General features: G+C 41.8%; 1 protein-coding gene across 3 annotated transcripts in view; it reads right to left on the reverse strand.

Annotated features, from left to right (window-relative positions):
• The window catches only part of ETV5 (ETS variant transcription factor 5), a 66,012-nt gene that overhangs the window by 30,483 nt on the left and 16,070 nt on the right, over nt 1-19,459 (reverse strand). For all 3 annotated transcript variants that reach the window (XM_017964741.4, XM_008981351.5, XM_035274689.3), the window contains exons 6-7: nt 5,127-5,256; nt 3,918-4,205 (exon numbers count right to left, since the gene is read on the reverse strand). In XM_017964741.4, coding sequence (XP_017820230.1) covers nt 3,918-4,205; nt 5,127-5,256 — 418 coding nt within the window. The remainder of the gene's footprint in view (nt 1-3,917; nt 4,206-5,126; nt 5,257-19,459) is intronic.

A 19,459-nucleotide genomic window follows, 5' to 3' on the forward strand; every position in this document is an offset into this window, starting at 1 on the left:
CATTATTTTCTTAGAGTTGGGGATCTCACTGTGTTGCCTAGGCTGGAGAAGAGTGGTGCAATGAGATCATGGGAAGTTTGACCTGCTCTGTTTCCGACCTGGGCTAGTTCACCCCTGCTTAGGCAACGTGGTGGAACCCACTCCCAGGAGGTCACCATATTGATGCCAAACTTAGTGTGGACACCTGATAGGTTGGCATAGTGTACTACAGCCCAGAACTCTTGAGCTCAAGTGACCCCCACCCCCTTCCCCGCACCAGCCTCCCAAGTAACTGGGACTACAGGTGTGTGCCACCATGTCCAGGAAGGATGTACTTTTGACTAGATTACATTTTAGTTATTTAAGGTGTAATTTTAGCACACTTCTATCACTATCAATAAACAAATAAGAGGCGGGGCTAAATGTGGCCTAAAGAAAGGAGTCTAAATCATAGGTTTTTACCCTCAAAGAGCTTATTCTTTTCAACAGAACAGATAAGGCACACCAAGCAAAACGAAAAAGATACATGTTAAGCACACTGGTTTGGGTTAAGTGATGTAGGAGTTTAGTAAGATTTTGTAGTTGAAGAGACAGATAATGTTCAAGGTCAAAACAACTTTCTCTAGGTCAATTATGCAGTTTTTACAGCAGACATTAGTGGATGTTAGCAACCCAAATAAAATCATAACAGAAACAAATGGAGTAATTATACGTCATGAAAGGTTTTGGTTGCTGAACGTAGGACCCTGTATTTGGCTATGTGAGCTTTAGAAAGTCCTTTAACTGGGCAGGGTGCAGTGACTCACACCTGTAATTCCAGTACTTTGGGAGGCCAAGGCGGATGGATCACAAGGTCAAGAGATTGAGACCATCCTGGCCAACATGGTGAAACCACATCTCTACTAAAAGTATAAAAATTAGCTGGGTGTGGTGGCACATGCCTGTGGTCCTAGCTACTCAGGAGGCTGAGGCAGAAGAATCACTTGAACCAGGGAAGTGTAGGTTGTAGTGAGCCGAGATCACCCTACTGCATTCTAGTCTGGGTGACAGAGAGACTCAGTCTCAAAAAAAAAAAATCCTTTAAATGTGCTGAGGCCTGATTTCTAATCTGTAAAATGAGATTTTTTTTTTTTAACTCTGTCTACATCACAGGACTGTTAAAAGGTTCAAATTAGACTCTTTTTACTTCTATCATACAAAATACCATATATTTGTATTAAGGATTTCATTTTGAAGTAGCAGTCCCTCTAATTTTAATAAAAAGTTCTAAGCTGAGAGACAACCTATAGTCACCAATAAAAGTAATCTGCCCCACTTTTAGGCAGGCATAAAAGTTATTAAATGTATGATTATTAAGCTTGATATTATCCATGACTGTAATTTCTATTACTTTTACAAAAATCAAACCAGGGATTTTAGTTTGTCTCATTTTCTGCGGGCTATCTATCTAGTATCTAGAAGCAAAATCATTTTCATGGTTTTGATGTGTTTTATGTCACACAGCTATCACATGGATGGCTATATTAATAGACAAAGGCAGTAAGAACAAAATTTGATAATATATGATTGAAATAAAGGTGGGGTGGAATACAGATGAGGGTAGAGAGAGCTGGATCACAATTTCCCAAAGTATGACAAGAACATATCCAGGCTCTGCCCCAGGCCCACCAACTCTATCTCTGAATGGAACAAGGAATCTGCATTGAAAATCCCCCCTCCACACTCCCGTGGGGACTCCGGTGCACTTTCAACTTCGAGAGGGCAGCACTCTAGTGTAGAAACCCAAGTGCCCAATGTTGTTTTTAATCGATTTGGTTATAGCCTACAGAATACCTCACCCTTCACCTCAATTCTCTCAAGGATCTCTGTATCACGCCAGTGTATGTGTGAGATCTTTCAATTTTAGATCCATGAGTCCTAAAGGCAGAGTATAAGAAAAGTAAGTCCAGGATGTACAGGCAGACTTCAAGGAGGAACCACCCGGAATACCTGCTTTCTGGTTCCCTCCTCTCTTCCTCTGAACACTCGAGGGCAAATAACTTATAAATCCCAGGAATCCAAACCTCCTGCCTTCTCAGGACAGACTTATTTCACAGCTGAGACTGGGGCTACCTGTCTCCCAGTTCTCCAGGAGAACAAGGATATTTGTCTCCCAAGTCAGTTTACTGTTAATACCGTATGTTACATAAGCCCCTTGGATACAAAACACAGATTGAGGGGGAAATAGTACATAAAGGAATTTTCTTTTATACTTCATGGTATAACAAATAGAAGTTTGCTAAGAATTCCAAATATTGAATATATGGCCCACCCCACCCTGGCTCCCCAGTTTCCCCATAACCCTTGCAGAAAATCAGCAAGATGCTCTTTAAAACCACCAAAAAAACCATTGAAATAAAAATGATATCTAGGCCAGAGTTCACAAGTTGGCAGGCCTGCAGGATGATTTTGCCCAGAGAAGTTTTGTTTAGTCTGCAGAGTGGCGTTGTTTTGAATTTGAATGAGTTGCCAACTTTAAAAAAAATCTACAATTTTTACATAAAAAAACAAGTATCCAAATTCTGAACAAGTACAGGTTGTTAGTACAAGGTAATAATTGCCAAAAGCTCAGTGGCAGCTGTGTCCTCCAGATGAGTACCCGGTGGCAACAGAGGCCCACTCCCAGCCAGCCCATGAGTGCTCACCCCTTGGGCCCTGTGTAATGCGGGTGTTTGTGCCTAACCAAGGAATAAACACCAACCGGCCATATTTTGCAGTTCTTAATAGTGACTTTCAGAGCAAAATGGGAAGGGGATCAGAACCAGACAAAGGTACCTTATTTTTTATTTTCCTGCATTTCATCTAGAAATAAAGTGATCTCCAAGTAAATACTGGTAGGCATCTGGAATGGATCAGGCCTGGGAAAGGCACACTCATGTATTCTTCCTACTTCTGCCCCACTGCCTCCCCCTACCCTGATCCACCCAATGCAAGATAGATAGATACGAAATACCATGGTCGCCATCTTGTACCCCTTGGTAATATTGTTGACAACAACCCACCTGTGGTTATCTCTTAATCCCGGAGAAATTTGAAATAAAAAAGACAGGCCCCCAGAACATCTTACATAAAACAAGGCCACAAGCATCTAAGATTCTAGAATACCACAGTTAATAAACTTAGAAGGCTGGGACTTTAAGAGGTCATATATATGATTATTAAGCTTGATATTATCCATGACTAATTTCTATTACTTTTACAAAAATCAAACCAGGGATTTTAGTCCGTCTCATTTTCTGTGTACTATCCAGTATATATAAGAGGTAAGGTTTGGAGTGTGCAGAGAAGGCTCCCTTCACACAGTTTTTTGATAAATGAATGACTCTGGACAAGTTACTCCTAATGCCTCAATTGTCTGCAGAAATGTAAAACCACGTGCAGTGTAACCAGATTTCTATCTCAAAAGCAGGTGTATAAACAAGGTCCTTAACTAACCTCCTACTGTTAAAATGTGTTAGAATCAGATGAGTAATGCTACCTTGTGTAACTCAGCAATCGTCCCTTATATGTAATTGAAATAGTAATAACCAAAGTTCAATTCTATTATAGTAGGCAGCATCCAATGAGGAGTCAGGAACCTGCCCTCAGTGAAGGTCAATATTGTATCCTGGCAAGGCATGCTTCCTCCAGTTCTGTGAGGGGGGAGAACACCTATTACTTCTCCCTTACCTATTTCATAAGGATGTCGTAGTCCATCAACCATCTAGAGCGCCTTGGAAACAGAGTGGTATATAAACAGTCATATTCGTATTATTGTTAGTCTTGTCTCACAAGCTGCCTCAGTGCAGTGATAACTTTTTAAGAACCTGGTAAAATAAGACGAACTGCTTCCCCTCTCCCAGTGAGAAAGGAGCAGGGTGATGGTGGCAGTTAAGGAAGAAGCCCAGATTAACACCCACCTCTGTTCTGATGGATACTGGTTTTCAGGCATCATCTTTGGCATCTGCAGGGGCTGATGTGGTGGTCGGGGGACCGCAAATGTTTGCTGCTGTGGTCCAGGCTCTGGAAGCGAATGGGGGGTGGGGGCGGGGCCCACACCTTGAACAGGGCCAGCTGCAGGGGCGTGTGCTGAGGTGGGCAGAGTTGCCTGAGGTGGGGGAAATAGGGGATTCTGATGGGTGGGTGAGAGGGGGGTTGTAGGAGGGGTTAATGGCTTGAACCCAGAGGGAGGCTTCCTATCATAGGCACTGTAAACAGAAAAAGAGAAGAAACCATTAAGCTGAAATGAAGCCAATTAGCATGGTTACCAGGTCCAGCAGAAAGCTAGTTTGCAGCCCATTGTTGCCAGGAAATAACAGCATTAACATAGTTAAATCGCTTGTAGCCCTGAGGGGATATTTGTACCTCCGAAAAGTGACAAACACACTGCGTCACAGGGACTTGTTTAACACTTCTAGTGATTTTTCTCAAGGATAATTTTAGCCTCTGCTTCCGGTTTCCTTTTTCCCTCCTTCTAAAAGAATTCTCCGTGTATGCCTGTGTAGGGTGGGTGGGTGAGGGGAGAATTTACGCTTTGCCAGGTGTTCTCTGGTCCCCTCTCTCAAGTGTTCAAGGTTCCCAGGAATTAGTCAGAATCTGTGTTGAAGGTGCATTTGTGCTGTGACATCACTTGAATTAACAACTCTTCTCCTCCCCCTTTCAGGCAAATCTATGTTTATCTTCTAGAGCAAAGAATGATTTAAAATTTAAGCTTCATTCCCAGGCCCTGGATATTCTTAAGTAAAGGGCACAAGCGTCAAGACTTTTCATATATTCTGATTTGGAGATTACTTCTTTGGTGCTTAAAGTTCACATTAACATATGATAGACATGAAGAAGTATATATTACCTGCCTCAAAGCCACAGATCAAATATCCCAGGATCGAGACTCCTTCCCTAGAAGGAGCGGGTGCCCTATGAACTGAGTGCCCTGCGGAGCCACAAGGCTTTAACAGCTTTCTTTCGCGTGCAGGATGCTATCCCAAGGGGGCCAGGATGACACTGCTATGAAAGAAGGATGTGTTCTACCCCAGGGTCTGCTGGGTGACACCGGGAAGGAACATTCAGCTTGACGGTGACATCCAGAGCCTTTCTAGGCAGCCTTTCTTCGATGTCACTTGCCCACTTACCAATAGTTGTAGAGGCACTTTTCTCCATAGTTAGCACCAAGAGCCTGCTCATGGCTACAAGACGACAGCTCCGAGGAGGGGCTGTGCAGCTCCCGTTTGATCTTGGTTGGAGGTGGGGCATGAAGCACCACTGAAATCAGAAGAGGGATGACAGGGGAATAGAGAGAACAGCTGATTAGCAGGGAGCACAATGCTTCCTTCTGCAAACCTTCTAACTAGCTGATTGTTCTTGGAACTCATGTCAAGTCACATGTCAGAAAAAGCAAAACACTTCAACACACAACCTCCCATCTAAAGCCAATTAAATTCTTCAAAGTCAGAAGTCATCATCTGACACTTTTAATTAGCCAAATCTTTTTTTCCCGAATTTCTTTAGTCATGGGTCTTGCTTTATAGAAAGCTGCAAAACCCTTAAAAATCTTGCAGGTAAAATTGGTCTTCACCAAAAATGCAAGTGACTGCAGACATGAAGAATTTGTTTCCAAAAAGAATAAAACGACCAAACGTGTTGGTAGACATTACCAACACATGTAAGCTTAGCAGAGGCTTAAAATTGCTGTGGCAAATATACTTCTTATTCAGATGCATATTTACAAATTAAATATAGAATTTTTAAAAAGCCCTTCCTCAAGTAACTTTAAATATCAGCTCTCAGCAAGAAATACTCAATTTTAGAGGTATTCCAAAAATTTTAAAAGCAAAGGAATAAAACAACAGACCAACACACTACCTAGGAAAGGCTACTGAATACAGAATGCAGAAAGCCTGGCTACCTTTGTGCTTACAGCATCTGCTCCAGGCCTGTCTCAGTGACAGACCAGCAAGGGCGGGTTTGCATAACCAGTCCTTTCATAGATGAAAATAAATACATGGAGTTACTGCTTTTGGTTTGGAAGCCAACTACATATTCCATAGAGGATTCTGAGAGGGCAGAGTAACAAGAATTTTTCAAATCAAGGTGATTGACATGTAGTGGCCAAAAAACCCCGAAGAACAAAAACTCGAGTTTGCCTCTTCTGTCTTCTCTAGGAGCCAAATTGTTTCAGAGCGAGCATTTTATCCAAAGTGGAAAGATGCCTTCCAAAGATGTTGCACTGTAAGAGCTGCCTTCTAGTTGAGTTAGAATGGTTTCTCCTGGTCTAGCTGCCTTTGGAAGGTGGGGAAGGAGAGCAAGTTAAGCTTCTGTGCTGGCCACTGGCCACTGTATCAAAAGGCCTCATTAAATAGCTAACTACAGTGTGTGCTCTGGTGACACAGTAACGTTTTCAGTTTGACTCAGTGTTTACTCCTAAAACACTTGTAGGAGTTAGGTTAATTCTCAGTGATTATACTAGGTAGAATTAGCTAAACAATCATCACTTTTCTACTTAACATCCGACAAGACTGAAGAATCTTCCAGCCAACTGGCCTCTCAGGTGCCTCTATAATCCCAAATTCTGAACTCAGGGGTGAACACGAGACAGACGACTCTATCACAGATGACAGAGTTATAGAGCAATGTTGCTGCAAAGTCCTGCCCGTGACCGACTGGAAAGGATAGATTTTTATAATTCTTTCTTACATAATGCCAACTGCTTTTCCTGAATACATAAAATAAGTTGAGAACTAGCAGATTATATTTAGAAGTCATTAGAGTTTCTCTGGAGATTTTTTTGATGATGACATCATGGCAGCCAACACTCAATTGTTATCAACTGTTTCAGATATTCAGACTCAGATAACAGCTTGTTGTTGGAATGCTGCTAGCAAATGAGAATTTGACACAGAAATTCCTTCCTCCAATGCAGTGGATAGTCTCAGCTATGCCTGTGGTCGCTGCCCTTCCTATCACCAGTCTTCTGCTCTAAAACTTTTGACAAAACAATGAGGAAAGGTAACGATGACCCAATTTAAACGAAAGCTACATGTCCTTGAAACGTCTACTTTCTTGCTTTATCTAAAGATAATCATTTGCAATCACTGCTTTACCTAAGTTTGGGAAGAAAACAATTAGGGTGTTATTCAATGGTCTTATTTCAGGTTTTAGAAATGTCTTGACATTTTCACAATATTATTGTAACAGTTACCACTTCTGCTGACAAGTCTAACACCAGAGGGTATGCCAAAGTTGCCCAGAAAGAAATATTTTGTTAATTGTTTCAGGAACTGCACATATTTAAAAGGATCTAACCGCTCATGAACTGATGTCTTGGTTTCTTCAAATCTAGACAGTACTCGTGGCGTGTACCACATCATTTTGGCTCTAAATTATATAGTACCTTCTACCCCAAAATGTCTTAATATGTGGAACAGTATATTCTTTATACAAAGGGGGAGTTCAAAAAGTATTTGCGTGAACAAATGGATTATATTGCCAATTTGTTCTTAACCTTGAAGGCAGGGACCATATCTACCCTACAAGGCAGGGTACAATGTTAGTTATATATACTTTCTCCCCAGGATAAGACATGGCAGGAACGAGAATGGAGTTTCACAGATCTACACCGACAGGAAGGCCATGAGGGGCCCTGTGAGTGGTGAGGAACAAGGCTCAGCTCCTCAAAGGTCTGTGGGACTAGAGGATGTGTGAAGGAGCCTAATTATGGCATGTGTTAGTCAGATAGTGGTGTATTTAAAGCAGGAACTCAGAAGCCCAAGGAATGCTCCTTGCTTTCAGTCTGCTCCTTCATTTGTAAAATAAGGAATGTGGTGCTGCCTTGAAAAAGAAAAAGGGCACAGCACCTTGCAGATGGCGCTATGATGTGTAATTATACCCTGTGCTTTCAAAAACAGTATTTACCTTTGCACAGCTGACTTTCTAAATGATGACAGAGACCCAGGACTATAAAGGATGGCAACAAATTGGAATTGAAAAGGGATCATGAACTCTTCAGGAAGTTTGAAAAGAAATGCTAGAAAAAGTTGAGGATTTGAGCTAATAAACATCTTCTGCAATTAGAAACTTTGAGTTTAAGATCAGAATTACAGAAGAGGGGCCCACAAAGTCAGTGGTGCCCTGACAATAATTTCTGATGAGCAGGGACTATCTTCTTTGTCATGAAGATCTTTCTTTCCTTCTTTTTTTTTTTTGTTTTGAGACGGTGTTTCGCTCCTGTTACCCAGGCGGGAGTGCAATGGCGTGATCTCGGCTCACCGCAACCTCCGCCTCCTGGGTTCAGGCAATTCTCCTGCCTCAGCCTCCTGAGTAGCTGGGATTACAGGCACGCGCCACCATGCCCAGCTAATTTTTTGTATTTTTAGTAGAGACGGGGTTTCACCATGTTGACCAGGATGGTCTTGGTATTTTGACCTCGTGATCCACCCGCCTCGGCCTCCCAAAGTGCTGGGATTACAGGCTTGAGCCACCGCGCCCAGCCCTTTCTTTCCTTCTTTTTCCTTTCATTCATTCATGGAGTATCTCTGATGGGCCAGGTATTCTGGACATGCCGGGTATAGGATGCTAAGCAAAACAGACATGGTCCTTTGCTCATGGCATGCCTAATTTAGTGAGACATCTGACTTTTAGCATCTTCTCAAAGATGCAATTAGAAATAGACTGAATTCAGTACACTCACTTCAATCCATTTATGGATAAGGATCCTGAGGCCCAAGGAACTAAAGGTCTTGGGGCGGCTGCTATTTGAGGGGAGAAGAGGCAAGGGCCCCCGCACTGTCATTTTAGTAATCTACCACACTGGCAGAAATGGGAGATATTCCACTCTCTTAGTTTGTACATTAAAAATAGAAGGCATAAACCTTTTGTTTCAACTAAACAAAAATACCACTTATATCTGATTAAGAGAAAATGCTCTAGAATAAAGGAAAAATGGATGAGAAGAACTAGTATCTCTTAGAACAAAGAAGGCTGACCAAGAAAGAGGCAGCCAGCCAGACCCCTTACCATTGCCTTTATGCCTAGTTCTTATATACCTCATTTCATTCAGTCTTCCCAATTCAATGAGAAAGCTATTAATGCTTCCATTGCCTTCACTTTACAAACATGAAAACAAGGCTCTGAGTAACTTTCTAAGGTCTCACAGCGGGTCAGTGGCCAGGATTCCCATCTATGCAGCTCTTGGTCTTTTCATTATATTGGCCCCCAGAAGGAACCTGAGAGAAAAAAGACCAATCAAAAATGGATCAAAAGAAATAGGGAAAGAGAGAAGGAAGACAGCACAAGAGAAACAGCAGAAGGATACTTTTTTCCAGCTCTCAGGGTTGTATCGTCCTGCTTACCCTACACACCTCATACCCCAAAATCCACTCAAGGACTTATGCCTTCCCTTAGCTCTTGGGAATGACCAGGATCTCTATTTCACCCCCATTGTTACAGGCAATGACATCTCTAACTCCAGAAGCCTTCACTTTTTTTTTTAAGACAGAGTTTTGCTCTCGTTGCCCAGGCTGGAGAGCAGTGGCGCGTTCTCAGCTTACTGCAACCTCTGCCTTCCAGGTTCAAGCGATTCTCATGCCTTAGACTCCTGAGTAGCTGGGATTACAGGCGTGTGCCACCACGCCTGGCTAATTTTTTGTATTTTTAGTAAAGATAGGGTTTCACCATGTTGATCAGGCTGGTCTTGAACTCCTGACCTCAGGTGATCCACCCACCTTGGCCTCCCAAAGTGTTGGGATTACATATGTGAGCCACTGTGCCTGGTAGCCTTTACTTTTTGTAATCCTTGCCTCCCATTCTAGCATTCCATCTAAAAGGTCTCACTCGCCCTTCTGCAGTCGAGCTAATCAAAACCTTCTGCTCATTCAGACAGCTGTCAGCACTTCAGAAGACCGGGTATCTTGTACAGGGGTCACTACTACTGAGCCAACTCACTGCAGCCATGGATGCCATCTCTCTCCCCACAAGCCCTGCCCTGCCCTGAAACTGCTTCTGGACAACTGTCTTACTATCACCACTGAGGCAAGAAGATCCTGAGTAAGCTGTCTGGATCCCTGTTTGACTACAAGAACTCTGCTAAGGATCTATGCACAAATATATGTGAAAGTCTCAGCTTGTCAGGGGTAGGAAAAAGAAGGGCAGCTAGCTGTTAAGATTTAATTAAGTGGGTGTGCACAATCAAGTACATGTATTGCCTTGCAGACAACCACAGCACCATTTTAAATTTAGATGTGATGCTCACAAGTTAACCAACTTCATGGTTGCTTTTCTTCTTAGACTAGGAAACCCCTTAGAAGATTTTTCTACCTGACACAGAGATCAAAATCCAGGTCTGGGCCGGGCACAATGGCTCATGCCTGTAATCCCAGAACTTTGGGAGGCAGAGGCGGGCACATCATGAGGTCAAGAGATCAAGACCAGGCTGGCCAACATGGTGAAACCCCATCTCTACTAAAAATACAAAAATTAGCCAGGCATGGTGACAGACACCTGTAATCCCAGGTACTTGGGAGGCTGAAGCAGGAGAATCACTTGAACCAAAGAGGCAAATGTTGCAGTGAGCCGAGATCATGCCACTGCACTCCAGCCTGGCAACAGAGTGAAACTTTGTCTCAAAAAAAAAAAAAAAAAAAAAAAATCCAGGCCTGGTGCCTAGCCAATGCAATAAGGCAAGAAGAATAAACACAAGGCAAATTAGAAAGAAGGAAAAAAAAATCTGTAATTATTAACAGATGGCCTGGTTGGGTACATAGGAAATACAAAATATCCACAAAGTGTAAGAATCAGTAGGCAAGGTCATCAGTCATGAGGTTAACCTTTCAATATACAGTAACTAAAACAATGTGAAATTAAAAGCACACATTTACAGTATCAATGAAATCATCAAATACCTAGGAAAACATCTAATAAAAGACATATAAGATGTCTACACTGGGCCAGGCATGGTGGCTCATGCCTGTAATCTCAGCATTTTGGGAGGCTAAGGTAGGGCAAATCACTTGAGCTCAGGAGTTTGAGACCATCCTGGGCAATGTAACAAAATCTTGTCTCTACAAAAAATGCAAAAAAAAAAAAAAAAAAAAAAAAAAAAATTCATCTGGGACTCTGGTGTGCATCTGTGGCCCCAGCTCTGTGGGAGGGTAAGGTGGGAGGATCACCTGAGCCCAGGAGACTAAGGCTACTGTGAGTGGTGATCATGCTACTGCACTCCAGCCTGGGCAACAGAGTGAGACCCTGTATCTCAAGAAAAAAACAGAAAAAAGATGCTTACACTGAAAACCACAACACACTAAGAAAAATTAAAGAAATGGAAGGATGGATCATGCTCGTAAATTCGAAAGCTTGACATTATAAAGCTACCAATTATTCCCAAATTTATCTATAGGTTCAATGTAACCCCCAACAAAATCTTAGTATTTCACAAAAGGGAAAATAAAGAAATTGCAATTACGCCTAACAACATGGATGAATCTCACAAATATGCTGAGCTAAAAGAAGCCAGAAACAAAAGTGTATATGCCATGTAAATCCATTTATGTGAAGTTCAAAAAAAGACAAAACTAATTTACAGCGTTTGAAAGCCAGCAGGGTGGTTTCTCTTGAGAAATCAGTGCCTGTTAAAGGGGCACAGAAGTCTTCTTATAGTCCGATAAGTTCCGTTTTCTGATCTAAATGTGTATACTATTTGTGAGAATTCATCAAGCAGCTATACTCTTGTGATTTCTGTATGTTACTTTAATTAAATTTCTACTTTTTAAAAAAGCAGCCTGGTCCTCATCAAACAGCACCACAGAGTTAATACTAAGATTTCTCAAATGTTAGAAAATCCTTCTTCTGTGGTCTAGAAACAGTCTTCCAAACAAACAACTCAGTTGTTTCAAAATAGAAAAAATAAACTGGTCCATTCAAGAGAAATAATAATTCCCTCTGCTGACAAAATCTGTCTCCTGCTCACAAGTACAGGCCCATGGACTGTTCAGGGCAGCCACCCCATGCCTGTGCTAATGGTAAACTTCACTATTACAGCCCCAAGGGCCAAAATGTAGGAAAACACTTTTGTTGAATGTTACGGTGAACGACAGTTCCATTCAAAAGGAATTTTTTTTTTTTTTTAGGAAACACAAAACCCATCTTGCCTAATAAGGTTTTCTTGGGTGTTTCATAATCATCAAAGATTCAATTTGCCACAGACTTTGTTGCGAATACATAAAACACTGATGTAGCCGTTGAGTGTTAAAGAAATGGCCAGTTACTCTGCAGACTGAAGGGGAGGAGGACTAAGGCCATCTGAATTTCTCCTGCTTCACAAACAGGCTTTGCCCACCTTCCACCAGTTGCCATCCTTCAGGTTCTGTTTTGCAGTTTTTCTCCTCCCTTCTTCAGTTTCATTTACCTTCTTCTGGGGCAGACTCATCTTTCCCAAATCAGCTGTGCAGGCTTGACCTCCAGGGAGGATCTTATTTGGTCACACTCAATGACCATGATCCTCTTACTTCACGTGGAAAGTTGCGTCTTACAACAGAAGCTGACAAGTACATCTGAATGGCGTATCAATGAGGCTGCAACTCAGGGCCCAGCCTTGGCCTCCAGAGCCTCCCATTACACTTTGAACAAATGTCATGTTTAATGTACCCAGATAGTCATGACCAAACACTGCTCAGGACTCCAGAGTCATAATCCTAAAATAAAGGCCTTTTCCTAAGTCTCTTGGCCACCAACTTTGGGTCACTAGTCCTCTCTGTGACCACTGCCATCTCACTTCCTTTCCCTCTAAAGGAAGAATTATATACTTTGCAGTCCAAGAATGGGGGTGGAGGGAAGAGAAGTCCGAGACACCTGCCCATACTATTAATATTCTATGGTTGTGGGAGTGAATAGAATAGGGAAAGAAGGCAGAGGAAAAAAGACGATCAAGCAGAGGGACCTGGAAATATCACAAGGATTCTGGCAAAACAGAACTGAAAAACCCACCAGGGAAGAGCAGGTGTGACCTCTTTTTCCCTGACTTACCCTTAACCTGTCTGAATACTCCACTGGCAAAGACCAGAGAGCTTTAAGTCACTGGAGAAAGTGTACTCTGTGTTTCCAACATAGTGCTGCCTACTCTTAACTCTTGCTTTTTTTGACAAATTTTGAGACAAAGCTCAAATACCTAGTTAGCAGGAAAAAAAGATGTAGATAGGGGCTTGGTGCAGTGGCTCACACCTGTAATCTCAGCACTTTGGGAGGCTGAGGTGGGAGGATCACGAGATTTAGAGATTGAGACCATCCTGGCCAACATAGTGAAACTCCGTCTCTACTAAAAATAGAAAAATTAGCTGGGCATGGTGGCATGTGCCTGTAGTCCCAGCTACTTGGGAGGCTGAGGCAGGAGAATCACTTGAACCTGGGAGGCAGAGGTTGTAGTGAGCCGAGATCGTGCCAGCCTGGTGACAAAGTGAGACTCTGTCTCCAAAAGGAAAAAAAAAAAAGAAGATGTAGACAAGATAAGCCTTATTTTTTAAGTTCTACTATATTACCAGAGAAGGTCAGAAATATTTGTCTTATGACTGAGCAAATTAAAAACTCATTTCATACATAAAATCTATGGTATCTCAATATTTTTTGTAATTGCTCTAACAGGACTAGTGAATGACTATAATAGTAGATAATACCCTCTTCTGGGAAACAAGAAGGTTCACAAGGAGATAAGGTAAGTGGACAGGTTCTGGCACTTAAAAAAGAGTATCTGGAAAAGGAGATGTCTGGATTTCCAAACCAAATAAGAGGCATGCTCAAACTTGTTTAACATTGATCCTGCCTGGCAACAGCTTCTAAAAATAAAAATTGACAATGTTATCAAATTTACTTAGGGGATACACGTTCTAAAAGCAGAATCAGAGTAGGTATGGGAGAATGTGCCATTTTTCTTTAATATCTCACACAGCTAACCTTTGTAAGGATAAATTCTTGAATTTAATATGTGAAAAATCATCCACAAACAGTAAAACTATTGAGCCAGCTGTGCTAAAAACTGCTTAATGAGTCCCCGAAAAGCCCTCTCCTCAAACATGCACAAACGATCTCTGACCCAATTATCTCCATCTGTGTCACTCTGTTCTTTCCAGTGTTTTCAGGTCAACACAAATACATGAATGTGAGAAGTGAGAGAATCAACAATATTGGAGATTTCTCAGCCTAAGGGAAGCATTTTTGGATGTTGTTTGCATTTCTCTATATTCTTTAAAAGTTTACCCTAAAAAGTCAACAACTGGCCAAGACTTCAAAAAAGTCACTGTTAGGGGAAAAAATAAAAAAGGTAGAGAGACTGCTGCACATTAAAGAAGATAAATGAAGCATAAAGATAAAAGCAATGTGTGATTCTGCATTGAATCCTCGATCAAAACCATTATCCACACTGCTATAAAAGATACCTGGGGACAACTGGGGAATTCTAAATATTACTGAATAAGAGTTAATTTTCTCAGGCTATGTAGGAGAATGTCAATCTGTGGAGACACACACCTGAGTATTAGGAGGTGAAATGTTATAATGCCTGAAACTTGCTTTCACATGGTTAAGAAAGATAAAACTATATATACACAGAGATAAAGCAAATATAGCATATGTATTAAAAATAAACCAGTAAAACAGATATTACGTCCCATTTCCTCTGAGATATTTGGAGGAAAAAATTCCTTTATTTTATGGTTGACCAACATGTAGAAATGCTTAGAACTTCAAAACCATACATCGACACATGAAGAAAGCCATCCTTGGCCTGCTACCAAATTGGAAGAGTAATACAGCCTTGGGAATCTAGCCTTACACAAGGATAAATGCTGGTCACACCTAATGTCTAAGCCAGTGGTTCTCAAAACATTTTGCTGGCTTTGGCCCACTTAGAAAGGACAAGGGAACACGCTAGAGACGGCACAATAAAAACAGCCACTGCTGTCACTGTGACCACTGCCTTCTGCCAATACTTCCACCAAATTGCTTGGGTAAAAAGACAGTAGTTATACAAATGCAAAATGATCAACAAAAATAACACCTATCAGTAATTCTATATTTATATTAATGCATATGTAACAGGAACTAAAATACATGCCCAACTCAACTGCGAAACATTCTTAAGAAAAAAATGGAGAATTCCCACTTCTTGTGAATTTATATATCCAATAGGTTTAGAATAATAGGCTGTCCAGAACAGCTAGAAAACTCATTCAGTTTTTATCCCAAGTCCTCAAGAGAGCACAAGGTAGCTATCACCAACCTGGGAAGGCTGGCAGAATTAAAGTTCTGTTTCTTATAGTTCTCCTTCATTTTCTTCCCTCATAAGTAGCTGGGCTAGACTCTTCTACCCCTAAAGCATGAGCAGGACTGGGACCAGGACAAGAGGAAGCTGGAAATAGGTGGTCTAGGCTTTTGCTGCTCTGAGCCTGAGGGCTCCAACTGTTCAGTCTAGTTTACCAGGCTAGATGAAAAGGGACATGGGACTGAAGACCTCAACTGTGTTAAACTAAGTACAACGGCTTGGAAAATCCCCCATGAATTTTTGTCTTAGGAACCAAGAATGGCAGCTGGGCCTTAGTGTGGAATCAAGGCCCTCCATACGACTCAGGGGAGACATGACAAACACCTGGCAAGCCAACAAGTGGCAGCCACACCACATGCCAGGGTTGAGATTTCTGGGCAGGCTCATTCTGCAAGAACAGCTGCATTTGTCCTGGGCATAGTTCCACATGAAGAAAGTAAGGCTTATGCTTTGGCATAGGCTTTGCTATTAGCAGGTACAGGGAAAGATAGCTTCAGGACTGGCACAGCTGTAGTATTCAGGCTTTAGATTAGTGATTAATCATGGTGGTAGAAGGTGGTTATAATGTTTATGACTCCAGGGCACTTTTTCTATTTGTCCTATTTCTCAGCAAGAACCAAAGGACTGACTGTCACCCTTGTGGTATATTTCAGGGCTCCAGGGTATCGGATCAACCATGAGGTAGCAGAATTCATCAATGAACAGTTAGAGAATAGAAGCCCTTCCTATAAGGCCAATTACCATCTTCTGTACAATAAATAGCGCAAGAGCCAAATTAGGGAGTGGTAAAGCTAGTTCCTGGAACATTTGGCTTCAGGAATCAGATTTCTCCCATGCAGTGGGAAAAAACTATAGTCAGCAGAAGAGAGGCTTCAGGAATTGGCGTGTGGACAACAAAACCACTCTATTCTTCCTGATTTAGACCTAGAAACTTGGGGTAATACAATCAGCTTAAAATAAAAGGCTTTGAACTTATTATCCTGACATGGACTATGTCAGGGAAAGACAGATTGAATAAATAGGTTTAGGGTCACATTTGTATAGGAATAGGACCAACCTAAGATCCAGATTCAGGTTTCTGAAATTTTGATGGCCTTGCATGAAAATGGCTAGAAATACCAGGATGAAATAATAGCCAGTGAAATTAGAGCCAGGTCTTACCACAGTGGGAAAAGAAGTGAGGGAAGGAGACACCTTTCTTGCCCGTGAGAATAGATGAGGTTATATCAACTGTCTGGAAATTCCACTGCCAAGACCTTTTTGGGAAGATTTTTGAAATGCAAGCTGACAAATTTTGTTGGTGAGTGCCATGTTAAAAAATGCTAGGCACCTTGCGTGAAAGATAGTGTAGAGACTATCTCCAGAGAGCCCACTTTCAGTTTGTAAGTGTGGTGGTGGAAACACAATTATTAAGAACACTGAAAGATTACTCTAGAATTCTGAAAATGGAAATCCAAAGGTCTTGAATATAACAGAAACTAAAGGGAAGAAAAGGAGCTTAGAAAAAAATGGAACCAACTTTGAAAATGTATAAATAGCATTAGCAGAGAATGGTATCTGAAACATCTCTAAGAGGTTGCCTGCAAAGGTAGTGGAATTTCTCCCAGAATACAGGAATTGAGAGTTACTGATAAACTTTCCCCCACCTGGGTTTCATTTTATCTTTTTCATTTTGTTTGTTTTTTTAAAGACAGGGTCTTGCACCCAGGCTAGAATGCAATGGCGCAATCATAGCTCTCTACAGTCCCAAACTTCTGGGTTCAAGTGATCTTCTTACCACAGCCTCTTGAGTAGGTGGGACCACAGGCACATGCCACCACCAGTTGTTTGTTTGTTTTTTTTTAAATAGAGATGGGGTCTATGTTGCCCAGGCTGCTCTCAATCTCCTGGCCTCAAGTAATGCTCTAGTCTCAGCCCCTCAAAGTGTTGGTATTACAGGCTTGAGCCACTGTACCCAGCCTCAAACCTGGGTTTTAAAACAGATGACAGAACTACTGCCGTGAAGCAGTTAAAACCATGAGGCCATCCCCTCCCTCTCCTCCATTTCTTGTTTACCTCAGATAACCCTAAGTCTCTGCTATGCGCTCGAGCAGATAATAGTAACATGGGTCTAGGTTGTGACACACATCATGTATTGTGCTTGTAGAACATTGCTTTCTCTGGGGCAACGCTGGCTGTATATAGAATTGATGCTTTGAAGACAAGATCGGGCAGAGTTCTGGAGAGTCAAGTGTTTGTATAAGGCTGGTGTTATGATATTTTGTGCCCTTATTGCTCCCTGGAATGTGGTCTATATGAGATAAAGAACAGATTCAACAATGGAGAGATCCAGCTTGAGGGTGCCGAAGCACATCAGCAATTCCAGCTTAGGTGGCCCCCAGGTTGTAGCTTCTAGTAGACCCCAGAACAAAGCTTGTCTGGCTATGGGTAAAAGCAAGGAAACATGAAAATGGTGATTTTATACTTACAACGGAATTTTAATTTCTTTGTGGGAAGGAGGAATGACTTGACAAGAAGGTTACACTTTACAGAAAAGGGCTTTAGTTGGGAGCATTCTCACACTGTTAAAAGTCTTATTATTTGAACTATAAGGTTTATATTATTTAGTGACTTCATATGACCTGCGGGGGAGGGAAGGTGGTTTAAAGTTTGCTTCTGCTAAGCCTGGCTCAATGACTGCAAGGTTCAGCAATTTCTTCCCTCCCCTCCCCCATTTCCCATGGTCGCTTACAGTAATGGTAGCAGCTAGACAGTGGAACCAGCACGTGGCATCTCGAAATCAAATCACCAACTGAATACAATAGGTTAAAAGACGAAAAACTAAATTTTGCCCGTGAAAGTAAATTTGGGAGGTTACTGTCTAACACATAATTGTAACCAACAGGTTGGACAGTACAACTCAGGCTGATCGGCCAGAGTGGAGAGCACTCCAAACTCCAGGGGGAGCTCAAGACTTGCCCTACCTCTTGACTCCTTCCAGAGAGAAGACATGTGATGGATTGGGTCTAAGATGACACCCAGGTCCTCAAGGACAGACAGGGAGAAAGATGGGTGGGGCGATAGCTTTGGCTAGGAAGAGTATATAGGGTCCTCAACGCCGTCTGTCTTTTCTGCTGCAGGAGGCTGAAAGCTGCTCCCACTCTCCAAAGGCTGAGAAGGCCCAGGAAAGAGCTCAAGGCAACGGGCGCCTGTTGCAGGGCTTCAGAGTAAAAGCGTATCACGGGTGACCTATGGGGCATTAGCAAGTTTGCCAGCGTAGAGAAGTTGGCAGGTCATGCCTTTGGTCATCAAGTAGGAGGGCTGGCTTTTGGGATACTGGTCTTGTTCTTTCTTCACTTCTAATAGTGAATGACATGGGTGGTTTGAAATGGTTTCTATTCTAACTCTGGCTAAAATACAAGGAAAGAAATTCTTTCTATTAATGTTTTGTCTCTGCTCCTCCTACCAAAAGAAGTGGTCATGGATGGGAGGAGAGACTTCCATCCTTGGGTGTAAAGTATTTAGTCAGGAATGACCTGATTCACAGATGGTGACCTGTGGGTAAGAACGATTATCTATCACTGAATAGCTGTACCTTATTCTTGGGACAAAATTGCCTCTTTCAGACTGTCATTTCCAAACAGAAAACCTCTGTTATCAAGCAATGAAGAAAACTGAATGCCAATCGTAGTAGAGAAATTTTTTGACCCAAATGAACTAGTTTCAGATTTACTTCCTTTAAGTTCATATTCTTTCTAACTTCAGCGTTTTTCTTGAAACAGCTTGGATTTGTACAGTTCCTTTTCTTCAAAGGGCTCATTTAGCCTAACAATTTAGGACTGTTGCTTCAGAACTCTGAAAATGGAAACCTAGATGCCATGAATATAAGTGTTAAAAATTAAAGGTCAGAAAAGGAGATTAGAAAAGAACTGGACCAACTTTGATTGAGGTAAGGCTCATGTATTAGTAGATATGGGGCTCTTCCATTAAAAATATTTTGTACAGGATATTTCTGATTGCATAAGAGTGTTGCATCTCAGAACTTGTGGGATGTGGAGAAACGAAAGCATTTAACAGTCAAGTAAAATACTTTTGAGTACAGAGCTGACTCCATGAGAGTCAAGGTAAAAACAAGAGGTTCTTCTGATTTCTAATGCACTGCCCCCTCCTGACTAGCATAGCTGG

The sequence above is a fragment of the Callithrix jacchus genome, chromosome 15 (assembly GCF_049354715.1).
Source record: "Callithrix jacchus isolate 240 chromosome 15, calJac240_pri, whole genome shotgun sequence".
NCBI lineage: Eukaryota > Metazoa > Chordata > Mammalia > Primates > Cebidae > Callithrix > Callithrix jacchus.